Source organism: Muscardinus avellanarius, assembly GCF_963383645.1.
Source record: "Muscardinus avellanarius genome assembly, chromosome: 13".
NCBI classification, from domain to species: Eukaryota; Metazoa; Chordata; class Mammalia; order Rodentia; family Gliridae; genus Muscardinus; species Muscardinus avellanarius.
This window is the reverse complement of record NC_137799.1, coordinates 11218151-11243871: the sequence shown is the minus strand read 5'-3', so window position 1 is coordinate 11243871 and position 25721 is coordinate 11218151. Positions and strand designations below refer to the sequence as shown.

Here is a 25721-nt window from a genome sequence, read left to right as displayed (position 1 = left end):
GACAGGAGGATCGCAGGTTCACAGCTAGCTCCAGCTACTTAGTATGGCCCTCTGCAACTTAGACCCTGCTTCAAAATAAAAAATGAAGGAGGTCTGGGAGTGTAGCTCAGAGGCCTGGGTTCAACCAACCCCAGCACCAAAAGCAAAAAACAAAACTGAAAAACTAGTCATAGGATTTATGTGGCAAAAGGAATGCATCCAGAAAACTATAAAAAGCCACAAAAGTTCTAAATTATTTTACTGAATTATTAGGTCATTTTAATGATGATACAATAAAAAAACAAGAGTTAAAAATACAATGGTTATTTCTCTGTGGTTTGGAAAATTTAGTTGGGAAATTATATATCATCAGTTCACACTTTTACAATGGTTATTCGTACCAATTTGATGTTTAAGAAAATTTATGGTTCAAACTATAATGTTTACAAATTTCAACTTTGAATCAGGTACAAGTAGACATTCATAAGAGCTTCAAATGAGAAAAGAATATTGGTGATCTACATAAAATTTAAATACCTCTCACTGCAGACCTATAGGGAGGCTAGCGTTAATTCCTAACCTTACCCTGAAAGTGATAACACATTCTATTAATTTTTGTTCCATAAGCCTATGAGAAAATAAAAATCTGAAACCTGTAATTATGAATGTCTTCATAAACAATATTATACCTAAAAAGATGATTATCTTACGATATAGACTGGAACTGTCTACTACAATAGGAAAATACTACCAATTTATAGTTTGTTCCATGAGCAAACTGAGGCTTGACTAAGTGAATCTAGTATGTAATGTACTTCAAACTATTAAAAAAAAAACCTCTGAACCTACTGTTCAAATATGTTTAAGAAAACACACTGCTTACAGTAGTTCAAAAATTAATTGCAAATACTTTTTAGAACTGAAAAGTTAATCATTGTTTTAAAATTAAGAAATGATGCCTCAGTTAGTGATTGTGAATGTTATTTTTAAAAAAGGAATTCTCAAAAGCTGGGCATGATGGCGCACTCCTGCAATCCTAGCACCTAAGAGGCTGAAACAGGAGGATCACAGTTTGGAGGCCGGCCTCAGCAACTTAGCAAGATCCTGTTTCAGAACAAAATAAATGATATAGGACTGGGGTATGGGTCAGTGGTAGATCACTCCTGAGTTCAATCCCCAGTACCACACACATGCAGAGAAAAGGGAGCATTACATGAAACTCCCAATTTTAGCTTAAGAAACATTTCATATTTATAGAATTCCAAAGAAAGCCGTTCTGTGGCACCAGCAAATTCGTCATACTTAAATGTTACCTCTACCTAGTTAGGTGCATCTCCCTCTACCATTCTCACGACCCTCTTGTCAAGGGACAACGGGTTCCCATTTACACATCAATTCTCTCCCCTTAAATACAGGTATATTTAAAGGAGTCCCTTGTTCAACACCCAGTGAAGCTGGGACACAGTATAGTATGTTTTGAAATTTTAGGTTAAGGAAGAATTACCTTTTGTTTGTTTGTTTTAAAGTAAAACGTTCCGCTATCGTGGAAAGACTGGGAGTCCCAGCCTGAGTGGCTTAGAGGGTCAGGAGTACAGGAGAATGGGAAAGGGTTGCTTTGTCCGGTATTCCTAGTCAACGGCAGAGCGCCTGGCTTTACAACTGCTGGGCTCAGATCAGAGTCTGAGCCACAATGTCAGACTTGCCTAGAGCACTTTTGTGTGTGTGTGGTACAGGGGATCAACCCCAGAGGCATTCTATCTCCCTGCCAGATATTACTTATTTATTTGGAAATAGGGTCTCCCGAAGTTGCTGAGGCTGGCTACAAACACGCGGACGTCCCAAGTACTGGGGTTGCAAGTGTGCACCACCATGCCCAGCTCCTACAGTATTAAATAGTGTCCACATAGAGCCTGGGTCAGGTCCATGACTTTTAAATAGTAACATCTACTTTGCTCCACTTGAACTGCCAAAAGATTAAAAAAAATTTTTTTTGATTACTAAAACAAAATATCAGTCCCTAAGAGCATTTTTAACTGATTTCTCAGAAATGCAACATTACTATGTTTTAATATTTATTCATGAAAAAGGCTAACAATTATATTTTAAATTTAACACTATCCTTCAAATGGGGTATGAACAGTTGACCATTTATCACAAATACAATGAGAGGCCAGGCATGGTGGCTCATGCTTGTAATCCCAGTACTTGGGAGGCTGAGACAGGAGGCTCGCATAGGTTCGAAGCCAGCCTCAGCTACTTAGGTGAGGCTCTCAGCAACTTAGTGAGACCCTGTTTCCAAATAAAATAGGTCTGGGGAGTATAGCCCGGAGGTAGAAAGCCCCTGGGTTCCACCCCCCAGTGCCACACACACAAAAAATACAATGAGAGGGCAAACGTAGAATTTTGGGGGTGGTAAAATTGACTCTCTTCTCAAGGTTAATGTAATGTTGGGTCAGATGGATTTAATTTCCTCAATAGGGTAAAAAACTGCTTTGCAGTTAAACTATCTCATGCAAAAATAACCTCTCCTCAATTTTTCTGCAGTGAATGTATTCAAGTGGATATTCAAAATCTGTTATAGTCAATATTCATGCAAATAAACTTGCCAATTGAAGATAGGAGTAATCAAACATTCATACTCTGCAATATCCCACAGATTTACAAACTGGCACTGCACTTATTTTCTATAATCTTATACTCCCCGCCTCATCAGCCTTGGTAGAGGTTTGAAGGGCCAGATTTTCTAGCACACCACGCACCTAATATTAAACACTGTACTTGGTGTGTGACTACATGGTCCAATCTCAGAACACAAGTGATCTCACGGAGACTCAGCAGTACAGCTGGAGGCATTTTATTCACTGGAAGTATTTTCTCAGATGAGCAGACTCATCTTTGATATGCAATTCCAGTAAGAAAAATCTGTAGTTGGAAATGCCAAGACAGGGTTCAATTAATTACAGCTGCTGCAAATATACACGTTAACAACCCCTGCACCTCATTAAGGCCTTCCTGAGCTAATGGCCCTTTCTCTGCCTCACAGAGACATATATAAATGAGGCATATAGATGAAAAAAGTTAAAATTTAAGTATCAGGTATTGAAATGGCAAATATGAACATATTTCCCCCACTTAAAGGATATATTTTTATCTATTTTAAAATGTGATCAAAGTAATTTTCTTCATAGGCCCTTGATTAAGTCCCAATATAAACAGTTTACTATTCAGTAGCAATATTCAAAAATGGATAAAAAGAAATTAAGGATTAATACAGTTTAAGAACCTGCTGGTGTCTCAGTTTCACATACTTAGGTTTCTTAGGTTTAAATCATCAAGTTATCATCAATTTAAGTGGACGTTTGTAGATTATTTTAAATCCGGCTTTCTAGTAAGATCTTCATATCCTAATTTCAACTCCAAATGAGCCCATTTTATCCCAACACAAGCCCCTCAAAAATAGAGGCCTGTGAATGAGATCCAGACACAACCTAATTACAGCAGCATGAACAATGCCACTAGAATGTCCTCACAGAACTTAAATAAATTCAGCCCACAATGGGTATGGGTATATAATATACACATACTATATCACTGCATACCAATGTATTTACAAATATGTACATATATATACAAAAATATACAGGGATTGCATTTAGCATCATGAAAATATACAAGTGCCATTAAAAATAAAATAAAAATTTCAAATAAATAAGGTCAGAAGAGAGCCCTCAGTGTCAATACCCTTCATATCCTTCAAATAAGCGCAGGAACATAATCACCCAAACCACCAGAAGTCAAGTTTGCAGACCTTGGTACCTTACTGAATTTTCAGTCTAGAATGTTCTCTGGATATCAGGTTGATTACAAGTCCCCATGGATAACAAGTACAAGATTTTTCAAACACATCCAAGCCACTTCTCAGAGACAGACATTTACTAAAATCACACTGATCAGAGATTAAACTTCGAGAAAAATGCTAAAGAAAGCTGCATTACTGATATGTGAATCTAATTTGCTACTTTTCTCTTTACTTCAATTAAATTCAGTACAATTACCAACTAATATGTTTCAGGGAATTCCATTGCACAGAGGAAATAAAGGGCGATAACTACAAAGGGAGGAATAAAGCCCACGTCTTGTATCAGGAAAGCTTGTCAACACAAGTGGAATATACTTTGTGTCTGTAAACTCAAAACAGTTCAGCCTAGTAACACATAAAGCATACAATAAATTCTGTGCTTTGAGAGGTTTGGAGAGCACCACTTTCTAGGAGGAAATCACACACAGAGAATATAGCCTAATTAAAATCAAAGATAAAACGGCTAGTTTTTAATAATTAGTAATCAAAAATTTACTAGGGCTGATTCACTGGTTTCAATATTTGCTATAGTAGAAAAAAATCGTACAACTATCTGTGTCAAAATATAAATCTCTAATAATTTCTTTCTTGTTCATTATAGAAAGCACTCTGAGCTCCTGGGAAGACTGGGCTGAGATTAGGACATCTGAGCTTTAGTTCTAGCTGTATGACTATGAACAATCATATAGGGTTTGGGATGTTTAGCTTTTCTCTCAAACAGAGAAAATAGTTGCTTTCCCAACTTCAAGAATATTCAGATAAAAAAAGAAAAAAACTCCATTGTGCTTCATTTTGTGTTGGGTATAACTGACTGCTTGCAATTTTGTTTTCTAATCGGTTAACAATGACTGTATCAGAATTTCCGGGGAGTTTGTACAGTTGAAAGTGAAAAAGTTGTTACTCATCTCTTTGCTCTGTTCTTAGTTTTAATATTTACTTTTTTTAATTCTAAAATTACATAAGCAGGGATTAAGCTGGGCATGGCGGTACACACTTGTACCAGTATTTGGGGGCTGAGACAGAAAGATCCTACGTCAAAGGTCAGCGCAGGTGATTTAGCAAGATCCCCTTTCAAAAATAAATAAATAAAACGGGCTGCGGGCATTGCTGAGAGATAGAGCACCCCAAACACACTCCGAAAAGAAAAAGAAAAAAGACAAATAAGTATTTGTGCACGTGACCTTTATTTTGTGTGTAGTACTGGGGATGGAACCCAGGGGCACTGCACCTCCAAGGTACGCCCCCTCAGCCCTATATTTTAGTCTCTTTATTTTTGAAACAGAGTCTCACTAAGTTGGGAAGAGCCTCACTAAGTAGCTGAGACTATAAACTGTGATCCTCCAGTCTCTAACTCCAGATCTCTGCCTCCCGAATGCTCGGATTACAAGCATGTGTGCCACCACGCCTGGCCAGCATGTGGCCTTCTTATTGATGGCCACACTCACCTCTTTTAAACGTTGTTCTCTTAAAAAAAAAAAATTCCCTTCCCCATGCTCTAAGTTTTCTCCACCTTACTAACAGAAAATTTTATCATTTTATTACCTGATTCCTCCTTTGAGAAGGTAAGCTTCATAGAAAACAAGAATTTTTATATTTACTTTGTTTTTCTCCAGTGACCAGAAGAAACTCTGGTGTATAGTGGTTGTGGAGTAAACATTTTTCTTGAAGGCATGAAGGCAATAGTTTAGATTTTCTAGTACAGTTTTGCTCTAAGATGCATATCAGTCAACTTTTAATCAAGAGGCCATATCCGAATCTAACTTCCTGTTGTCATTTCTTTTCTTTTTGGCAGTACTAGGGATGGAAACCAGGGACATTCTACCTCCGGGTTACACCCCGAGCCCTATTTTTCTTTTCTTTCTTTCCTTCTTTCTTTCTATTTTTTGGGTGGTACTGGGGTTCCTGGAAACCCTTCTACCTCTGGGCTACACTCCCAGACCTATTTTATACATTTTTTAAATTTGGAAACAGGGTCTCTTAAGCCAGTGCGGCTGGCTTCGAACCTGTGCAATCCTCCTGTCTCTGCCTCCCAAGAGCAGGGATTACAAGAGTGTGCCACCATGCCCGGCTTTTATTCTTTATTTTGAAACAGGGTCTCACTGAGTTGCAAAGGGTCTCAGTAAGTAGTAGCTGAGGCCGTCCAATAACCCTGATCCTCCTGTCTCAGCCTCCCAAATGCTGGGATTACAAGCATATGCCAACCACACCGGGTTGCCTGTTGTCATTTCTAAAAGAGACATATCCCTCCCTCCCTCTCTTTATTTCTTTGCAGGATACTGGGGATTGAACCCAGGGGCATTCTACATCTGAGCTCACCCCCAGCCCTCATTAATTAATTAAATTATTATTTTGGGGGTACATGGGATCAAACCCAGGGGCATTCTACCTCCAAGCTATGCCTCCAGCCCAATTTTTATTCTTTATTTAAAAGAGGGACTCAGCTGGGCATGGTGGTGCACGCTTGTAATCCAAGCATTTGGGAGGCTGAGACCGGAGGATCACGATTCACTGACAGCCTCGGCTACTTAGTGAGGCCCTTCGCAACTCCATGAGACCCTGTTTCAAAATAAAGAATAAAAAATAGGGCAGGGGGTGTAGCTCGGAGGTCAAATGCATCTGTGTTCCATCCCCAGACCTAAAAAGAAAAAAAAAAAATACAAATAAATGAAAGAGGGTCTCATTAAGTTGTAGAAGGCCTTATGAAGTAGCTGAGACTGGCCACATACCTGCGATCCTCCTGCTGTCTCAGCCTCCCAAGTACTGGGATTACAAGCATGCACTACTATGCCTGGCTAAAGAGATATGTTTCTATCCATGAAAGCTAACTTATTTCAGACAGTCTCTCTCTGACCTAATCTTTAAATCGCTAACTTGGACCCAGAAGTTATCTTGAACAGTTTCAGGTACATGATCTTGAAAATAATGTTGTGTATGCTAAAGATACAGAACTATTTTCCCTGGTGGCAAGGGTAGGAAAAGTTCTGGGACTAAGAATCCAAATTATAAAGTGACACAGTTGTAAAATCAACCCTTTCATTTTACATGGGAGTCTGCTACAAGAGCAGAGCCATGATAGATACTTGTCAAGGACACAGTGCTAGTTACGAGGAAAGCCAGGAAGAGAACTCAGGTCGCTTGGTTCTCAGGCCAGTGTCCTTATGCTTAGCAGGTGAGGATGAAGCTCAGGACAATAAATACTATTTTAAACATCAGAGAACAGGAAAATGTGTGGTGGGGGGGGGCATGACTAGACAGAACAGCAGAGAAACTGGAACGACAGGCTAGAAAACAAAGGACAAACTACTGCTGTGTTTCACGTGAACAATTATGAAAAATACCTAAGAAATTTAATGAGATACTGAAAAAAAAAAAAAAAAGGAAAGCAGGACATCTGAAAATAAGAAAAGCTATTGTTGAAAGAAAACTCTTTTCAAGGTAACTTTCCCCAGGCTTTCTGAAATACTGTTTGAAAGAACAACAAAAATACTTTTTAAAAGTAAACAAACACCGTAAAGTTCCTAAGCCCAAGAACAATAGCTTCAAGACTCTGGATGAAAAATTAGCACATGTGGGCAGTAAAGGGGATAACTTTGACCCAAATTATTCTCTATGCCAGAAATGAAAATCAAATGGAAAATATTAGTGCAATTTCCCTAGGGACACAGGAAAGAGATACCAAACTCAATCACCTCATTTCCCCTGGGACTACCAGAGGTAGAATGTGATCACAGAAACTCAGGTAGAAGGCCTTTGATTTGCAGATTTCTGACCTTGAATGATGTACAATCCTGGGATGTGTGTGTGGGTATTTATAGCTAGGACCCATGAAATGAAAGGGGGGGATAAAACAAAAAAATCTTTATGTTGTATACTGAGTCCTATTTTTAAAAAAAACTAGTGAAAAATATTTTAAAAATTTAAAAACTTGTGCATGAATACAAAATAATACAGGAACTTTAAACAAATCTAATTTCTAAACTGTCGATGCAAAATCAACTAATACTTCCGACTTCATAACACCCAGTTGCCCTCAACCAGTGTTAATAATATCTCTGACACTGAGGTCTCAGAAATTTGAACTAGGTAAAAGATCAGAAACTGTATCATATGCCACAGACATCAATCCAGTTTTTTCCCAATGCTGAAAATTGAACCCAGGACCCTCACACATGCTGGGTAAGTGCTTTACCAGTGAGCCACATCCTAAGCATGACAGTTTTAAATTTCATCTCAAAAACTACGTATTTAAATAGAATTACTGCTGGAAACATTGTATTATGAAACCAACAAAATGATTTTTTGACTAATACGTTTAAAAGCTGTTTTCTTTTTCATTTCTAAGAAGACTACAAAGAAAATAAATTTTGAAAACAAATATCATAAAACAGTACCCACAAATAATATTGATCATCTTAAGTCCCAATTAAAAACTTAGCTTTCAGATGCAAATCAACCCTAAACAGTTTCTGAAATTTTGACAGTATTTAAAAGAATTCAATGATTTCAAGAATTATCTTAATCGTGCTTCAAAGAATGACATCTTTTCTACCTTGGAATGAAAAAAATATTAGTGAAAAAATATTATGGAAGGACTCTGTTCTTGATTTTTAGTAGTCCAGCTGGCCAGTTTCATCATTAAGAACAATTACATATTTTCCAAATACAGAAACTTCAGGTCCACGTACAGGAGTTAAATTTTCCTCATTATACAAAAATAAATGATTTACTCTTCTCAGGGTAAGAGCAGTGACTATTTGAGTGTAAGATTAGATGTTGGAGGTAAGTATCCACACATCAAAACCAAAAAATAAAAATTCCAAGATTGAATTTTTAAAAGACTTGAAAGATTGCATTTTAAAACAGTTACCCTAAAAGTTTTAACATTTTATTTTCAGTTTGCTTTTAAAATGGTGGTCCTAAATTTAAAAATAAAAACTAAGTAACACACTATGTGTCTGTCATTACATTAGAAAACTGCACCATTTAAAATCTGTGGAAAATGAAAGATTGCTTCAACGAGAGGTTTTTGACCTAATAGTCATCTATGGTATTTTCAAAGAAGACATTTCGAACATCCAGAATGGATGCTAATTCCAAAATGTGCTTCTGAAGATGAGGATTCTCCACTGTTTCATCCCTTGGCAGCTGTGGATATGATTCAGGATAATTTCGTGTTTCCTGGTAAGCAAAGAAGAAAAAGTCAAGTTTTAGTGTCTAATGCAAGAAAAATATGTACAATATTAATAAAGAATTAAGGTAAAACTTACTGGTAACATATTTGTTGAATATTTTTAACTACTAGCATTTGACCATTCTGACCTCTAAAATATGACAAATTCTAGCTGGGTGTGGTGGCGCACACTTGTAATCCCAGAACTTGGGAGACTGAGACAGGAGGATCACAGGTTGGCAGCCGGCCTCAGGTACTTAGTGAGGCCCTTGCAATTAGCGAGACCACGTTTCAAAATAAAGAATAAAAAAGTAGGGCTGAGAGTGAAGCTTGGACATAGAATGCCTCTGGGTTCAATCCCCAGTAGCATACACACACACACACAAAAGAAAAGACAAATTCATATGGTTCTTACCTAACGTGTTCACATAGTTATTTCGCAAATGTTTGCTGAGGCCTGTAGCTGTTAGGCACTATGCTCTATGTCATTGGTAAATCATAAGAGAGGGAGGCCTCAAAAATAACTAAGATTTCAGATTTGAGAGAAGAGTCTCGAACTACTGAGAGAAAAGGGAGATAAGAAAGGAGATAATTTGGAAAATTTGAGAAATGGCTAAGATTTCTAAGATATTAGGAAACGGAGTGGAAAAGAAGAGTTAAGGAACACATGCCTGTAATCCCAGTTCTTGGGAGGGTGAGACAGGTTTGCAACCAGTGCTGTCAATTTAGCAAGGCACTTGGCAACTTAGTGAGAACCTGTTTCGAAATAAAAACATAAAACAGGAATGGGTTTACAGCTCAGATGTATAATGTTCCTAGGTTCAATTCCTAGTATAAGAAAGAAAAATAGACAGACAGGCAGGCTGGGGTATAGCTTGGAGGTAGAAGACCACTGAGTTCAATCCCCAATACCAAAACAAAACAAAACAAGAAACATGGTCGGGCGTGGGGTGCACACTTGTAATACCAGTACTTGGGAAGCTGAGATAGGAGGATTTCAGGTTCCCAATAAGCCTCAGCTACTTAATGAGACCCTGTTTCAAAGTAAATATTAAAAATATGGTCTGGGGTATAGCTCAGAGGTAGAATGCCCCTGGGTTCAATACCCAGTACGACAAAATAAGTAAATAAAATAATATTTTAATATGGATTTTTAATATGGATTTTTCCTGTAGATCTAGTGATGGAACCCAGGGGCATTTGACCTCCGAGCTACACCCCCTGCCCAATTTTTTATTCTTTATTTTGAAACAGGGTCTCACTGAGTTACGGAAGGCCTCACTAAGTAGCTGAGGCTGTCTGCAAACCATGATCCTCTGGTCTCAGCCTCTCCGATGCTGGGATTACAAGTGCGCCACCACACCCAGCTGGGAAATTTTGATACAGAAGCAAAAACAGCAATTTCGCCAGGAGTGGTGGCGCAGGCTTGTAATCCCTACACTTGGGAGGTGGAGACAGGAAGATCGCGCAGGTTCAAAGCCAGCCTTGCTGGCTTAAGAGACCCTGTTTTTAAATAAAATATAAAATAGGTCTGAAGTGTAGTCCAGAGGTAGAAGAGTCCTATCCCCAGTACCACCAAAAAAAAAAAAAAAAAAAAAAGCCATGCAAATTTTTTTTTGTGTGTGGGTCTGGGGATGGAACCCAGGGGCATTTTACCTTCAATCTACACCCCCTGCACTATTTTTTATTCTTTATTTTGAAACCAGGTCTCACTGAGTTGCAGAGGACCTCACTAAGTAGCGAACTGCGATCCTCCGATCTCAGCCTCCCGAATCCTGGGATTTCAAACTTGCGCCACCACGCCCGGCTCTATTTTTTATTGTTTATTTTGAAACAGGGTCTCACTTAGTTGCAGAGGGCCTCAATAAGTAGCTGAGGATATCTGCGAACTGCGACCTCCTGTCTCAGCCTCTCAAATGCTGGGATTACAAGCATGCACCACTATGCCCAGCTGGTCCAACACTTTTTTTTTTGGTGGTACTGGGGGTCCTGGAAGCCCTCTACTTCCGGGCTATACTCCTAGACCTATTTTATATTTTATTTGGAAACAGGGTCTCTTAACCCCAAGCACGGGGATTACAAGCTTGCGCCACCACGCCCAGCTGGTCCAACACTTTACTTTTTTAAGTAAAACAAGAAAATCCAGAGTTTTTTTTTTTTTTTTTGGTCATGCTGAGGATTGAACACAGGAGCATTCTGCCTCTGAGCTATAGACTTCCAGCCCTATTTTATTTTTTATTTGGTAGTACTGAGGTTCCTGGAAACCCTTCTACCTTCGGGCTACACTCCCAGACACCCATTGGAATCAGGGTCTCTTAAGCTAGCATGGCTGGCTTCGAACCTGCACGATTCTCCTGTCTCTGCCTCCCAAGCACAGGGATTACAAGCGTGCGCCACCACACATGCTTTATTTTTAATTTTGAAACAGGTTCTTGCTAGGCTGATTAGAATCTTACTTGTTGAAGCTTTCCTCAAACCTGCAACCCTCCTAGTCTCAGCCTCCCAAGTACTGGGATTACAGGCATGTACTACCACACCTGACTTAAAGTCCAGAATTTGACACCATAAAATTCATGATGTTCATTTTCTATACTATAATAGAAAAATTCTACATATACAAAAAACATGAATATAAGGTCCAAACCAGTGGGAAGAACAGCAGAAACAGATAATATTCAAGAATACCAAGGAAAACTGATTCAAGTCCAGCCTCAGTAACTTGCAGGACCCTGTTTCAAAATACAAAAAGGAGAGCCTGCCGTGTGGTGAGGCCGGTGCCAGGGCCAGCAAAGCAAGAATAGAAGCCTGTTGTAAGGCAAGACTGGTGCTGGGGCCGCTGAGGCCAGGATTGGAGCCTGCCATGCGGTGGGGCCAGTGCCGGGGCCAGCGAGGCTGGGATCAGAGCCTGCCATGCAGCAAGGCTGGTCATAGGGTCAGTGAGGACAGGATTGGAGCCTGCCATAAGGCAAGAATGGTGACGTGGCCTCCAAGGCCGGGACTGGAGCCTGCCGTGCAGTGAGGCCAGTGCCAGAGCCAGCGAGGCCAGGATAGGAGCCTGCCGTGTGACAAGGCTGGTGCTGGGGCCTCTGAGGTCGGGATCAGAGCCTGCCATTTAGTGAGGCCGGTGCTGGGGCCTCGGAGGAATGAGATTGGAGCCGGCTGTGTAGCAAGGCCCGTACAGGGGCCAGCAAGGCTGGGATAGGAGACTGCTATAAGGCAAGGCCGGTGCTGGGGCCTCCAAGGCTGGGTTTGGAGCCTTCCATGAGGTGAAGCCGTTGCCAGGGCCTTCGAGAGTGGGATGGGAGCCTGCAATGCGGCATCCACAGGGAAATATCACAGAAAATAAAAATCAGATGCTTCTCCCAATATGCAAAACCTAGGAAGAAACGGGTAATAGGAGGAAATCTAGTTGAAGAAAGGGCCCTATGGAGAAGCAATTAAGGTGACCTATCAGAGGGGACGGGAGGAGGGAAGATGGAATCACTAAATCAAGCATGGGATCGAGGGAGGGGGAGGGAATAGGATGGGGATTGGATAAAGGCTGACTGGGTGTTCCATTGAGATGTTTGATTACAATGCACCAATAAAAATATATTTAAAAAATAAAACAAAAAATAAAAATAAAAAAATATAAATATATAAAAAGGAGGCTGGGCATGGCGGCGCACACTTGTAATCCCAGCGCTTGGGAGGCTGAGACAGAAGAATCACATAGGTTCGAGGCCAACCTCAGCTACTTAGTGAGGTTCTCAGCAACTTAGTAAGACCCTGTTTCCAAAAAGAGGTCTGGGAGCATAGCCTGGAGGTAGGAAAACCCCTGGGTTCCAACCCCAGGAAAACACACAGACACACACACACACACACACACACACACACACACACGGCTAAGGGTGTAGTTTGGGGATAGATTGTCCCTGGGTTCAATCCCTAGTAAAAAAAAAAAAAAAAACCAGGCATGGTGGCACATGCTTATAACCCCAGGAACCTGGAAGATTGAGACAGGAGGATGGCAGGTTTGATCCCAGCCTCAGCAACTTTAGCATGACTCTGTTTCAAAATAATATAATAAAATCAGCTACTTAGCGAGGCCTTCACAACTCAGTGAGACCCTGTTTTAAAAGGGGAGAAAAAAGCCGGGCGTGGTGGCACACACTTGTAAACCAGCACTTGGGAGGCTGAGACGGGAGGATCACAAAAGTTTGAAGCCAGCCTCAGTACTTAGTGAGGCTCTCAGCAACTTAGTGAGACTGTTACCAAATAAAATATAAAATAGGTCTGGGAGTATAGCCCGGAGATAGAAAAGCCCCTTAGTTCCACCCCCAGTACTACAAAAAAAAAAAAAAAAAAAAAAGGGTGGGCAGGGATAAAAAGACTAAAAAATAGGACTGGGGGTGTAGCTCGGAGGTACAATGCCCCTGGGTTCCACTGCCAGTAACACACACACACACACACACACACACACACACACACACACAGTGATCCTGGAAATGAAAAGGAAACCCCAAAGACCACTTCACACCAGATTCATAAAAGAGGTAAAATCTGACTGTAACAGGGTTGGTGAGGAAGGCTTAGAGTAACAGCAACTCTTACACACTGCTAGTCTGAGTGTTAAGTAAAGGGACATATTTTCGAAAAGAATTTGATAAAGTTAAATATGCTTGTATTCCCTAACCTTGCAACTATTAAGCAGAATTCTGTCTTCAGTACCCAAAACAAACAAAGAAAACAAAGAAAAAGAAAATGTACTTTTTTTGTGTTTGTGGTACTGGGGCTGGAACCTTGAGGCATTCTACCTCATAGCTACACCTCCAGACCTATTTTATTTTTTATTTGGAAACAAGGTCTCACTAAGTTGCCAACAACCTCACTCAGCAGCTGAGGCTGGCTTCAAACCAGTGATCCTTAGGTCTTAGGCTCCCAGTACTGGGATTACAAGTGTGTACCACCATGCCCAGCTTAAAAATGTGCTTCTTACACAGAACAGTAGGTACTCATATGTACTCTAATGTGTCTTGACATTGTTAATATTTACACTTTATGCATTCATTCCTAAACATCATTTTTTATTTATTTAAACTTTATTTAATACAAGCAAAATATATGGTTCTTAACCAAGATGGTAAAGTTGATCCTTAATAATATTTTTTGCCTACCCGAAAAATCTTGTGCATCCTCATAGTGGCTGAACAAAAGATGAATCTTGTGAGCAGCAAGCGAAGAAATTCATCCCCAAAAAACTGGAGAAATGCTTGATCTGCAAAGAGGAGGAAGGTGACAGTAAAAGGAGGCTTATGTGAAGACCATGTTTCAGAGGGGAAGAAACTTCAGAAAAGCCTTCTTGACTTTCCTGCCTGGGACAAATACCTTTAAAATTTCACATAATTTAAACAGGTAACCATTTAAGCCACGACAGTACATTCTGTTAAGTGTGCAGTTAGATTGTAGGGTACCTATTGAACGTGAATGGGTCAGTAGCTGGGCAATATCACGGTTGATTTTTCGAAGATATTCTTGACACTTTTCCCATAGGCCTCTACGCATGCTTGACAATCCAGAGACAAATAGGAAGGCCATTAGAGGATTGTTCAGAAAGAGAGTGAAGAGGCTACCTCGTTGAGATTGATCTGTAACAACAAACATGTTACATATATAGACAATGGTTTTGGAAAAGGTAAGAGGAACTTTTTAATATACTGGTAGTATATGAAACTAAAACTGTAACATTAAAATATAAAGACAAAGAGATTCTGCATGCAATTACAAAAACACACTCCAGCTGAGTGTGGTTAGGCAGACCTGCAATTCCAGTACTTGGGAGGCTGAGACAGGAGAACCAAAGGTTTGAGACCAGCCTCAGTAACACAGTTCCAGACACTACCATCTCCTTTTTTCCATCAGTGTCCCTCTTCAATTCATTCTCCATGAGGCTAATAAATGTTCTTACATGCTATTCCTGTTTAAAACCTTCTTATGGACACCCATTAGTTTTCTTTCTTTTTTTTTTTTTTTGCGGGTCTGGGGATGGAACCCAGGGGCATTCTACCTCCGAGCTACACCCCCTGCCCTATTTTTTATCCTTTATTTTGAAACCGGGTCTCACTGAGTTGCAGAGGGCCTCGCTAAGTAGCTGAGGCTGTCCGCGAACCGGGATCCTCCAGTCTCAGCCTCCCGAATGCTGGGATGACAAGCATGTGCCACCACGCCTGGCAGGACACCCATTGTTTTCTATTTAAATTTCTTAACAAATCTGAAACGGCTTTTAATTCTTGAGTCACAAAACCTCAGTAAGTACTATAATTCCTGTAAGTGGTGTGCTATAGGATCCTCTTACAAACTCTTATCTCAGGGCCACACCACAGGCAGTTTCTATGCTGGGACGTTCTGTTCAACATTCCCTGTGTCCTCTACCTCAGCACACCCTGAGGGCCACTTCGGACCCCATCCCTTCCTCACGCTTCTCTCATGTGCTGGCTAGGAGCTCCTTGTCTGACTCCCTGGATACTGTTTATTGCCTACTGCAATGTCTGATAATAAAGGCTCAACAAATATGAGTTGAATAAACAAGTAAATCATGGCTAAAGCCAGATATATAGGCTGTAGATATCTGGAGTGCAGGAATCTTACCTTTTGCAGAGGTGAGTGGCTATAAAACCACTGGATAAATCCTAAAATGTTTCTCACAACAGAATTTTAAAACCTCTTTGTTGTGTGGTGTGTGTGTGTGTGTGTGTGTGTGTGTGTGTGTGTGTCTGGAGATTGAATCTAGGGGCAATCTATACCCCAGTCCTACTTTATTTTTTATTTTGAAACAGGGTTTAAGTTGCAGAGAGCTGCCTGTCTCAGCCTTCTAAGTACTGAGATTACAGGTGTGTGCCACCGTGCCTGGCTGAATCTTATGTAATTAAATAGTTTACTTAAGGTATTTAAGGTCAATGTTTTATGGCACAAAAATAGGATACTGAGTAAAAAATGTTAAAACATGTATTACAACTAAGTATACTACTAACAATGATAGCACGTACTGAGTACTCTCTCTGTGCCTAGCATTTTCTGTGATTTCCATTTGGTAGGTGAAGTTACTGAGACACAGAATGGCTGAGTAGCTTCCCACGTTCACACAGCTAGTAGTGGCTAGGTTGAGATTCAAATTCAGTCAGTCAGCTTCAAAAGTCTATGCTTTTCTCTTCTACATAATAGTCTTTCAGACCAAAGAATTGTGGCATTAGCCCATTTGGCCATGTAATTTTAGAATAAACTACATCACCACAGGACAGAATGACACCAGAAAGCACTGGAGTAGATGGCAGGGTGCACTCCTCCGGAGCATAGGAAACAGGATGGCACAATCCTCAAAGCAGGAGAATTTTACCGTTGTTTGAAGGTAAGTTCTATACCTTTGCAATTTGGCTTTTGGATATATGCGCTTAGTATTCCTATGTGTTTTCCCTGTTACACAGCAGAACTTACCTTAGAACAACGGTGAAAGTCTCCAGCTTCTCTCAGGCATTCAAATGCTGACCATCACTTCCTGTGTCAAACTATGTCAGCAGACAGGGCTTCTGGCTGGGAAGTAGCAGCACAATGCCATCTCCCACAGAGAGACATCAGCACTATCGCAGTTAGGGAGATAGTGGAACAGTGACAAGTGCTGCTAAAACAGTGTCAAGGCGTGTTTAGTATTCACCTACTCAAGGGCTGGAGTTAGAACTCGGTTTTATGTGTTACCTAGTAATGACAAATCACTAAGGGCAAAAAGCTTTAGGTTCTTAGCCATGGGAGAAATGCCCCAAATGACAATTTGTCTCTCTGGAAGACTTAGAAGAGGCTCTTTTATTTAAAAAAAAAAAAAAAAAAAAAAAACACTACAAGGTAAAAATGTGAAAGGAGAAAGAAAAAAAGGGCGGGGGAAGCCCTTTAAGTTGTGCAGTAAGGCTATCCTCTCAGGCATGGGCTGAGAAGTTTCGTAGACAAGCAATCTAACGGTCTTAAAAGATGCCTAAAGTACCATAAAAGAAAATCATGCTGTATGGATATGAAAAGCATACTAAAATGAACACCTGTAAAACAAATTGCAGTTTACAAATCATAAGGTCCCCACCGTGGAGGAACCAAACCATAATTTCTCAGGGAGGAGCGATCTCAAGTCCTAATGGTAGCACATTAAAGCACTGTGGCTGCTGGCAAGGCTGCTGGTTGTATTTGAGATCAACACCTGCCACACTAAACACCCTAAGTCCACATATAATCATCACGTGAGGGAAAAACAAAGATCAGTATTATTTAAAATGCAGATACTGTTCAATCACAACCTATGGGTGTAACAGGCACTGAGAGAACATACCTTGTAAAGCTTTGGGATATGCCGTAGGAGAAAGCAAGCAGACCAGTGGCTGTCCAAATAAGTTTGTGAAATTCTGTAATATATAAAAACGTAAGAACTTTCATTAAAGATCTGACCAATGGTAGCTGCTTAGTAATTTCCTAAAGCACTAAGGTATGGAATGGGTCCATGAACTCATATGCAGCGGCAGAGACATTCTTATCTAATTCCTACACATATAAGGCTTGATTAAAAAAAAAAAGGTATCTAACACACTAGTGAAGCTTTCTAAGTGAACTATTGATTTTTAATATAAAGGAATATACATGCTTATAGTGTTGCAGGGAGAGGTGATCTGGCTATCTATAAAGAGGCCACCCCATCAGGCAACATACTGGATAATCTAAGATCTGGGATCTGCCTTTCAACCATGAAGGCTCCAAACTTTGATTTACTCATTATATGGGGATTTGGTCCATGTATTACTCTTGAGGATCACAGGAGATAATGCATAACTCCAGAATATCAAGACATCAACTTACATGAGAATTCAACTGACAAACTAATGTATTCTTCAGATAATATCCTTTCCCTAACTGCCGATCTACATGGGAAGTAAAACCATAAATGGCTTGGGAAAGCAACAAGAAAGACAAAATTCCTGGGAGCAAACTGAATGAGAAATAGAGGAGGAAAACCCACAAAATTTGTAAAATACTCCAAAATGGTAAAAAGGAACAGTTCAACAAATGAAAAGACATACTATGTTTCTAAAAGAGAAACCCATTCTAAAGTGTCAGTACACCAATTTATTAAAATTCCAACCAATCTCAATAAAAATAGCCATAGACTTGAACGTCAGGCAGCAACCACACCCTAAACATTTAGGGCATTTGCATATATCAGAGGACAGCTCGAACTAAATGGAAAAATCTATGAAATAAGGTGATACCAAGGATGGGCGTGGTGGCACACGCTTGTAATCCCAGCACTTGGAAGGCTAAGACAGGAGGATCACACAGGTTCAAAGCCATCCTCAGCTACTTAGTGAGGCTCTCAGCAACCTAGTGAGACCCTGTTTCCAAATAAAGTATAAAATAGGTCTGGGAGGATAGCTCGAAAGTAGAAAAGCCCCTGGGTTCCACCCCCAGTACCACCAAAAAAAAAAAAAAAAAAAAAAAGCTGATACCATACTGTCACATGCCAGCACACATTCCAAACACATCAAAGATTTGAATACAAAAAAATTAAACAATAAAAGTGGTGAAAAACCGGAATCAGTTTTTGACCTAGAATACCTTCCTATCTACTATGACTAAGATTAATAAACCTTGTTACATAAGAATCAAAGGCTTGTGCATGGTAAAGAGCATAGTTCAGTATAAACTTACACTAAAAGCCAAATAATGAACTTGGTAAAAATGTAGGGGAAAACACTCGAATATAGATATTAGAAACATAAGTTGGTACAAAAACATTGGAAGATAATTTAGCTGTATATTAAGACCAAGTACTTATTAACACAGAAATTCCAAAGCTAGAAATTTCCCCTATAAATATGCTCTCAAATCCATGAACTAACACAAGTCCAATGTAACTCCTTGTAGCACCATTACTAACAGCGAAGGAATGTAATGACAGGAATGAAGGAATGGTTGAAATAATGTCCTCATCATAGAAATTTCTACTACTTAGTGTTCACTGCCTTCCAGAGACTATTACAGAGTGTGTGTGTGTGTGTGTGTGTGTGTGTGTGTGTGTGTGTTAGAAGGGATTGAACCCAGAAGCATTCGATTTCTTTTCTTTCTTTTTTTGGTGGTATTTTTGGAAACAGGGTCTCCTATCCCAGCGCGGCTGGCTTCAAACCTGCGCGATCCTCCTGTCTCCGCCTCCCAAGCACTGGGATTACAAGCGTGCGCCACCACGCCCGGCAAGAGGCATTCGATTTCTTAACTATACTCCCAACCACATATATATATATCCATCCCCAGTACTGGGGATGGAACCCAGGGGCTTTTTACCTCCAAGCTACACTCCCAGTCCTATTTTTTAGTCTTTTTTTTTTTTTTTTTAAACAGGATCTCAATGAGTTGCAAAGGGCTTTGCTTAGTAGCTGAAGCTGTCCACAAACCACGATCCTCCAGTCTCAGCCTACAGAATTCTGGAATTACAAGTGTGTGCCACCATGCCCAGCTATTTGTGTGTGTGTGTGTGTGTGTGGTACTGGGGTTCCTGGAAGCCCTTCTACCTCCGGGCTACACTCCCAGACCTATTTTTACATTTTTATTTGGAAACAGGGTCTCCTAAGCCAGCGCACGCGGCTGGCTTCGAACCTGTGCGATCCTCCTGTCTCTGCCTCCAAAACGCGGGGATTACAAGTGTGCGCCACCACGCCCGGCTGTGCCCAGCTATTTTATTTCCTTTTTTTTTTTTTTTTTTTTTTGGTGGTACTGGGGTTCCTGGAAGCCCTTCTACCTCCGGGCTACACTCCCAGACCTATTTTATATTTTTATTTAGAAACAGGGTCTCCTAAGCCAGCGCGCGCGGCTGGCTTCGAACCTGTGCGATCCTCCTGTCTCCGCCTCCCAAGCACGGGGATTACAAGCGTGCTCCACCACGCCCGGCTTTTATTTCCTATTTTGAAGTAGGGTCTTGCTGGCCGGGCGTGGTGGGGCACATTTGTAATCCCCGTGCTTGGGAGGCAGAGACAGGAGGGTGGTTTGAAGCCAGACTCGCTGCCTTAATAGACCCTGTTTCCAAATAAAAATTAAAAAAATAGGTCTGGGAGTGCCCAGAGGTAGAAGGGTTTCTAGGAACCCCATGCCACCAAAAAAAAAAAAAAAAAAAAAAAGAAAAAGAAAGAAAGAACAATAGGGTCTTGCTATGTTGCTGAGGCTGTCCTTAAACCTGGATTCTCCTATCTCAATCTCCCAAATACTGGGATTACAGGTGTGTACCATCATGCCTAGTTAGCTGTATTTACTAGTGTGTTAGAACAAAAAAGAGCAATCTACAAATCTCAACCATGGGGGAAAAATGATGGAAAAAAAGGATGAAAGATTGAGTGATATAAAAAATATATGGTGTGAATGTCTAACATGCATTTTTGTGTGTGTGATGGAACTGGGGATTGAACCCAGGGGCATTCAACCTCTGAGCTACACCCGGCTCTATTTTTTATTCTTCATTTTTTGTTTTTGTTTTTGTTTTTTTGTTGGTTTTTTTTTTTTTTTTTTTTTTTGGTGGTACTGGGAGTGGAACCCAGGGGCTTTCTACCTCTGGGCTTTACTCCTAGACCTATTTTATATTTTATTTGGAAACAGGGTCTCACTAAGTTGCTAAGAGTCTCACTAAGTAGCTGAGGCTGGCTTCGAACCTATGCGATCCTCCTGTCTCCGCCTCCCAAGCGCGGGGATTACAAGCATGAGCCACCACACCGGGCTTTATTCTTCATTTTGAAACAGGTCTCACTAGGTTGTGGAAGGCCTCACTAAGTAGCTGAGGCTGGCTTTGAACCTGTGATTCTCCTGTCTCAGCCTGGGTAATGGGATTACATGCATGTGCCATCACGCCCAGCTAAATGCATATTTATAATCCAAATTCCAGAAAGAGATGGAGAGGCTTGAGGAGTGGTAGTATTTTAAGAGGTAAAGGCTGAGAATTCCCCAGAAATACTTAACCTCCAACTTAACAATCCAAAAAGTCCAACAAACCCCATCAGGTTGAGTGGAGTCTAGAACTACAGGGCACCAGAGATAAAGAGGAGGTCTTCCAAAGCGACAAGAAAGAAATGAAGGAGAGCGCGCTGGCAGGCGGAAGAGCTTTCCCTTAACTGAATCTCCTGGTGATGGCCTTAGCAGGCTGCAGAAATCTGCATACGGCAGTCAAACCTCTGAGGCTAAGGCTATCTTGATAAATATGCTTGTTTTGACAAACATGTAAGTCATTTCCCCTGGCAGAGATCCAGCTCTGTCATAGTATTTAAATGCTCAAAAGAATTTTATTCTTTCATGGAGGGGGGAAGAAGGCAGAACTAAAAGAATTACTGAAGGCATTTTTTTGTTAAACTTCACTGCTACAGATAAGGCAAACAACTTGCCTATTTAACTCTGATGGAAATCTGAAAGCAAAATATGGTCATACTTGTTAGATAGATCTTGGCTGGCTTTCCTTTCTCTCCTCCCTCACCCCATCTCCCGTGTGTGTGTGTGTGTGTGTGTGTGTGTGTGTGTGTGTGTGTGTTACTGAAGATTGAACCCAAGGGCATCCTACCTCCAAGCCAAGCTGGGCATGGTGGCGCACGCTTGTAATCTCATCATTCCAGAAGCTGGGACTGAAGGATCATAGTTCACAGACAGCCTAAGCTACTTATCGAGGCCCTTCCCAACTCAGTGAGAACTTGTTTCAAATATAAAAATAGAGCTGGGGGTGTAGTTTGGAGGTAGAATGTCCCTGGGTTCCATCCCCCAGTACCACACACACACAATTTTTTTTTTTTTTTTAAGCTTGGCCTAGTGGCGCTTGCCTGTAATCAAAGTATTTTACTTGGGAGGCTGAGATAGGAGGATTGCAAGTTTGAGGACAGCCTCAGCAAGTAGTGAGATGCTCATCAACCTAGTGAGTCCCTATTTCAAAATGAAAAGAAAATAGGGCTGGGACATAGCTCAGGGGTAGAATGCCCCTGGGTTCAAATCCCAGTAACCCCCATTTTTTTTTTTAAACAGATCTTGCTATCCTCCAAACTGCAATCCTCCTCCTGTCTCAGCCTCCCAAGTATGAGGATCACAGGTGTGCACAATACTCAACACATCTTGACATTTCAATGACTCTCCTCTCATGACAGGAAGCTCAGACTACAGAGACCTCCTTTTCTCTCAAGTGTGCAAAGAGCATGAGTTTGGACTGAGAAAGTCTGGTGCTGGAAGCATTAGGCAAGATACATTTCAAGTATAAAATAAGAGTAACAGTACCTTCAGCATATATTTTTTAAAGTGTAAGGCACTGAGGACATAAAGATATATGTCTGCACACATGCATGCATCATATACATTTCAGGGAAAACAGCATGATACTGGTTGTCAGACTTTTACATTCTAAGCAGAATAACTCAATTTTCTTTGGTAAATCAGACCAAGCCACAGAAAACAAAAACAAACATTAAAGATACTTACACTGGAGATAACTATCTAGCTAAATAACAAGTTCTGCCAACTCCCTCCAAGTTATCCAATCTGCTTGCTAGCCTGCAATCTTTCCCTCCCTTTCTTTCTTTCTTTCTTTCTTTCTTTCTTTCTTTCTTTCTTTCTTTCTTTCTTTCTTTCTTTCTTTTTTTCTGTACTAGGGATTGAACTCAGGAACATTCTACCCCTGAGCTACATCCCAGTTCTATTTACTTTTTATTTAGAAATTTTTATTTTTTAATTTGAAACAGGGTTTCAGTAGGTTACTGCACAAATTAGCTTTGAATCTGTGACCTTCTGTTTAAGCCTTTCAATTATTGGGATTTTAGATATGTTCCACTCCACCCAGTTTAGCCTCCATTTTTAAAAATAACTGAGGATAATGATGCTTGAGGAAAGTCTCTAAATGAAAGATACAGGCAAGTTGGGCATGGTGACGATGCCTTTAAGCCATGTACTTGGGAGGCTGACACAGGAGGACCACAGGTTGGATGACTGGCTAAGCAATGCAGACAGATTCTCAACAATGTAGGAAGATCCTGGTTCAAAACAAAATATAGCTGGGCATGGTGGTGCACGCTTGTAATCCCAGTATTCACGAGACTGAGACTGGAGGATCAGTTTGCGAACAGCCTCAGATACTTAGCGAGGTTCTTCACAACTAAGTGAGACCCAGTTTCAAACATAAAACGACTAAAAAATAGGGCTGGGAGTGTAGCTCAGAGGTAGAATACCCTTGGGTTCCATCCCCAGTACTTCAAACACACACACACAAAAAGAAGGCCGAGGGCGTAGTTTGGTTGTAGATGACACCTGGGTTCAATCCCTAGTACCACAAATAAATAAGTAAATAAATGACATTCTGAAAGGTAAGAGAAAAAATTTCAACCAGTATAATAATATAATTATATACATATGTGTTAAATACACACATCTATTTCTGCATCTATTTGTATGGAAAGAAAATTTAGAAGACAAATGAAAAGTCTTTTTAAAAGACCTAGATAGTGATGTCAATGGAATTTTCTAAAGAACAAAAATTTCCCAAACAATAAGAAAGATAAAATACAGAAAATAAAGAAAAAGAAAAAAAAAGCCGGGTGTGGTGGCGCACACTTGTAATCCCACCATTTGGAAGGCTGAGACAAGAGGATCATGGTTCATGGACAGCCTCAGCTATTAAGTGAGAGGCCCTTTGAAAATCAGTGAGACCCTATTTCAAAACAAAGAATAAAAAGATAACGCTGGAGGTATCACTTGGAGGTAGAATGCCCCTGGGTTCCATTTCCATCCCCAGTCCCAATACCACACACACACACACACACACACACACACACACACACACACACCCAAAGAGGATAACACTAGAAGGTCAAATACATAAAATCCTTTTAAATATTGAAGAAAAAAAGTGAGAAAAATCAATGGAATAACTCAAGAAAATGGGCAGAGTTTTCATGTTTAAAGGACTTAACATATACACATTAAGTATGTGATAAAAGTAAACTTTCACCAGGGCACATTGTTAAAAATTGAAAAGCATGCTGGGTGTGGTGGTGAGCACTTGTAATTTCAGTACTTGGGTCACTGAGAAGGAAGGACTGCAGATTTGTAGTGAGCCTCAGATACTTAGTGAGGCCCTCTGCAATGTAGTGAGACTGTTTCAAGAGAGAATACAAGCCAGGCGTGGTGGTGCACGCTTGTAATCCCTGCACTTGGGAGGCAGAGACAGGAGGATCACACAGGTTCGAAGCCAGCCTCGCTGGCCTAAGAGACCCTGTTTTCAAATAAAAATATAAAATAGGTCTGGGAGTGTAGCCCAGAGGTAGAAGGGTTTCCAGGAACTCCAGTACCACCAAAAAAAAAAAAAAAAAAACCCTGAAAAGCAATAAGGACAAAGACAATACTCAATATACTTTCAGAGGCTGAAAATATGTCATATAAAAAAAATTAGGATTGAAGGCCAGGCATGGTGGCGCACGCTTGTAATACCATCATTTGGGAGACAGAGACAGGAAGTTTGCGGTTTGTGGCTAGCCTCAGCTACTTAGAGTGAGGCCCTCCCCAACTTACCTGAGACCCTGTTTAAAAATAAAGAATAAAAAATAGGGCAGGGGGTGTAGCTCAGAGGTCAAATGCCCTGGGTTCCACCCCCCAGACACGCAAAAATAAATAAATAAACAAACAAATAAATAAAATGAAATAAAAAATAAAAAGACTAAAACTAAGGCTCAGAGGTAGAAGGCCCTTGGGTAATGCAAGTAGTGTGACTTGCATTAACCTTGCAAGACCTTGTTTCAAAATAAACATAATATAGGGCTAGGAGTGTAGCTCGGAGGTAGAATGCCCCTGGGCTCAATCCCCAATATCACACACATACACACACTAAATATTTAGTCAATCAAGATTATGAACAAAGAAAATACAGGATTAAGTGTTCTGTATTTCTTAATAATAATGGAGGATACAAAGAAATGCAGAAACTTTCCAAATTCTGGTGAAGAATCATTCTTTTTTTTTTTTTTTTTTGGTGGTACTGGGGTTCCTGGAAACCCTTCTACCTCTGGGCTACACTCCCAGGACTACTTTATACTTTTTATTTGGAAACAGGGTCTCTTAAGCCAGCGTGGCTGGCTTCGAACCAAGTGCAGGGATTACAAGCATGTGCCACCACGCCCGGCCTGAAGAATAATTTCTAAATTACACCAAAACTATGGCTCAAGTATGAGGTTTTAAAGCTATTGGCACATATGCATGACCTCCAGTATTGGCCTCCCAAAATAAGATAGTGAACTAAGAAAGAGGCCTTCCACAATTTAGTGAGACCCTGTATTTATTTATTTATTTATTTATTTATTTAGGGGTACTGGGGTGGAAGCAGGGGCTTTTCTACCTCCTGGCTATCCTCCCAGACCTATTATTTATACTTTTTGGAAACAGGGTCTCACTAAGTTGCTGAGAGCCTCACTAAGTAGCTGAGGCTGGCTTCGAACCTATGCGATCCTCCTGTCTCAGCCTCCCAAGCACGGGGATTACAAGCGTGCGCCACCGTGCCCAGCTCAAGACCCTGTTTTAAAACAAAAAATAAGGCTGAGGCAGTAGCTGATAGAATTTTCCTGGGTTCAATCCCCAGTACCAGAATAAGATAAAATTAAGTTAAAAATAAAAAGGGCTGGGAGTGTAGCTGAGAGGTAGAATGTTCCTGGGGTT

General features: G+C 40.5%; 1 protein-coding gene across 3 annotated transcripts in view; it reads right to left on the bottom strand.

Moving 5' to 3' along the window:
* Positions 1-8869: 8869 nt before the first annotated feature.
* SCAI (suppressor of cancer cell invasion) overlaps positions 8870-25721 on the bottom strand; it is a gene marked incomplete at both ends in the record, with an annotated part of 122552 nt that continues 105700 nt past the window's right edge. For all 3 annotated transcript variants that reach the window (XM_080709302.1, XM_080709303.1, XM_080709304.1), the window contains 4 exons: positions 8870-9016; positions 14165-14265; positions 14462-14635; positions 17353-17425. In XM_080709302.1, coding sequence (XP_080565428.1) covers positions 8870-9016; positions 14165-14265; positions 14462-14635; positions 17353-17425 — 495 coding nt within the window. The remainder of the gene's footprint in view (positions 9017-14164; positions 14266-14461; positions 14636-17352; positions 17426-25721) is intronic.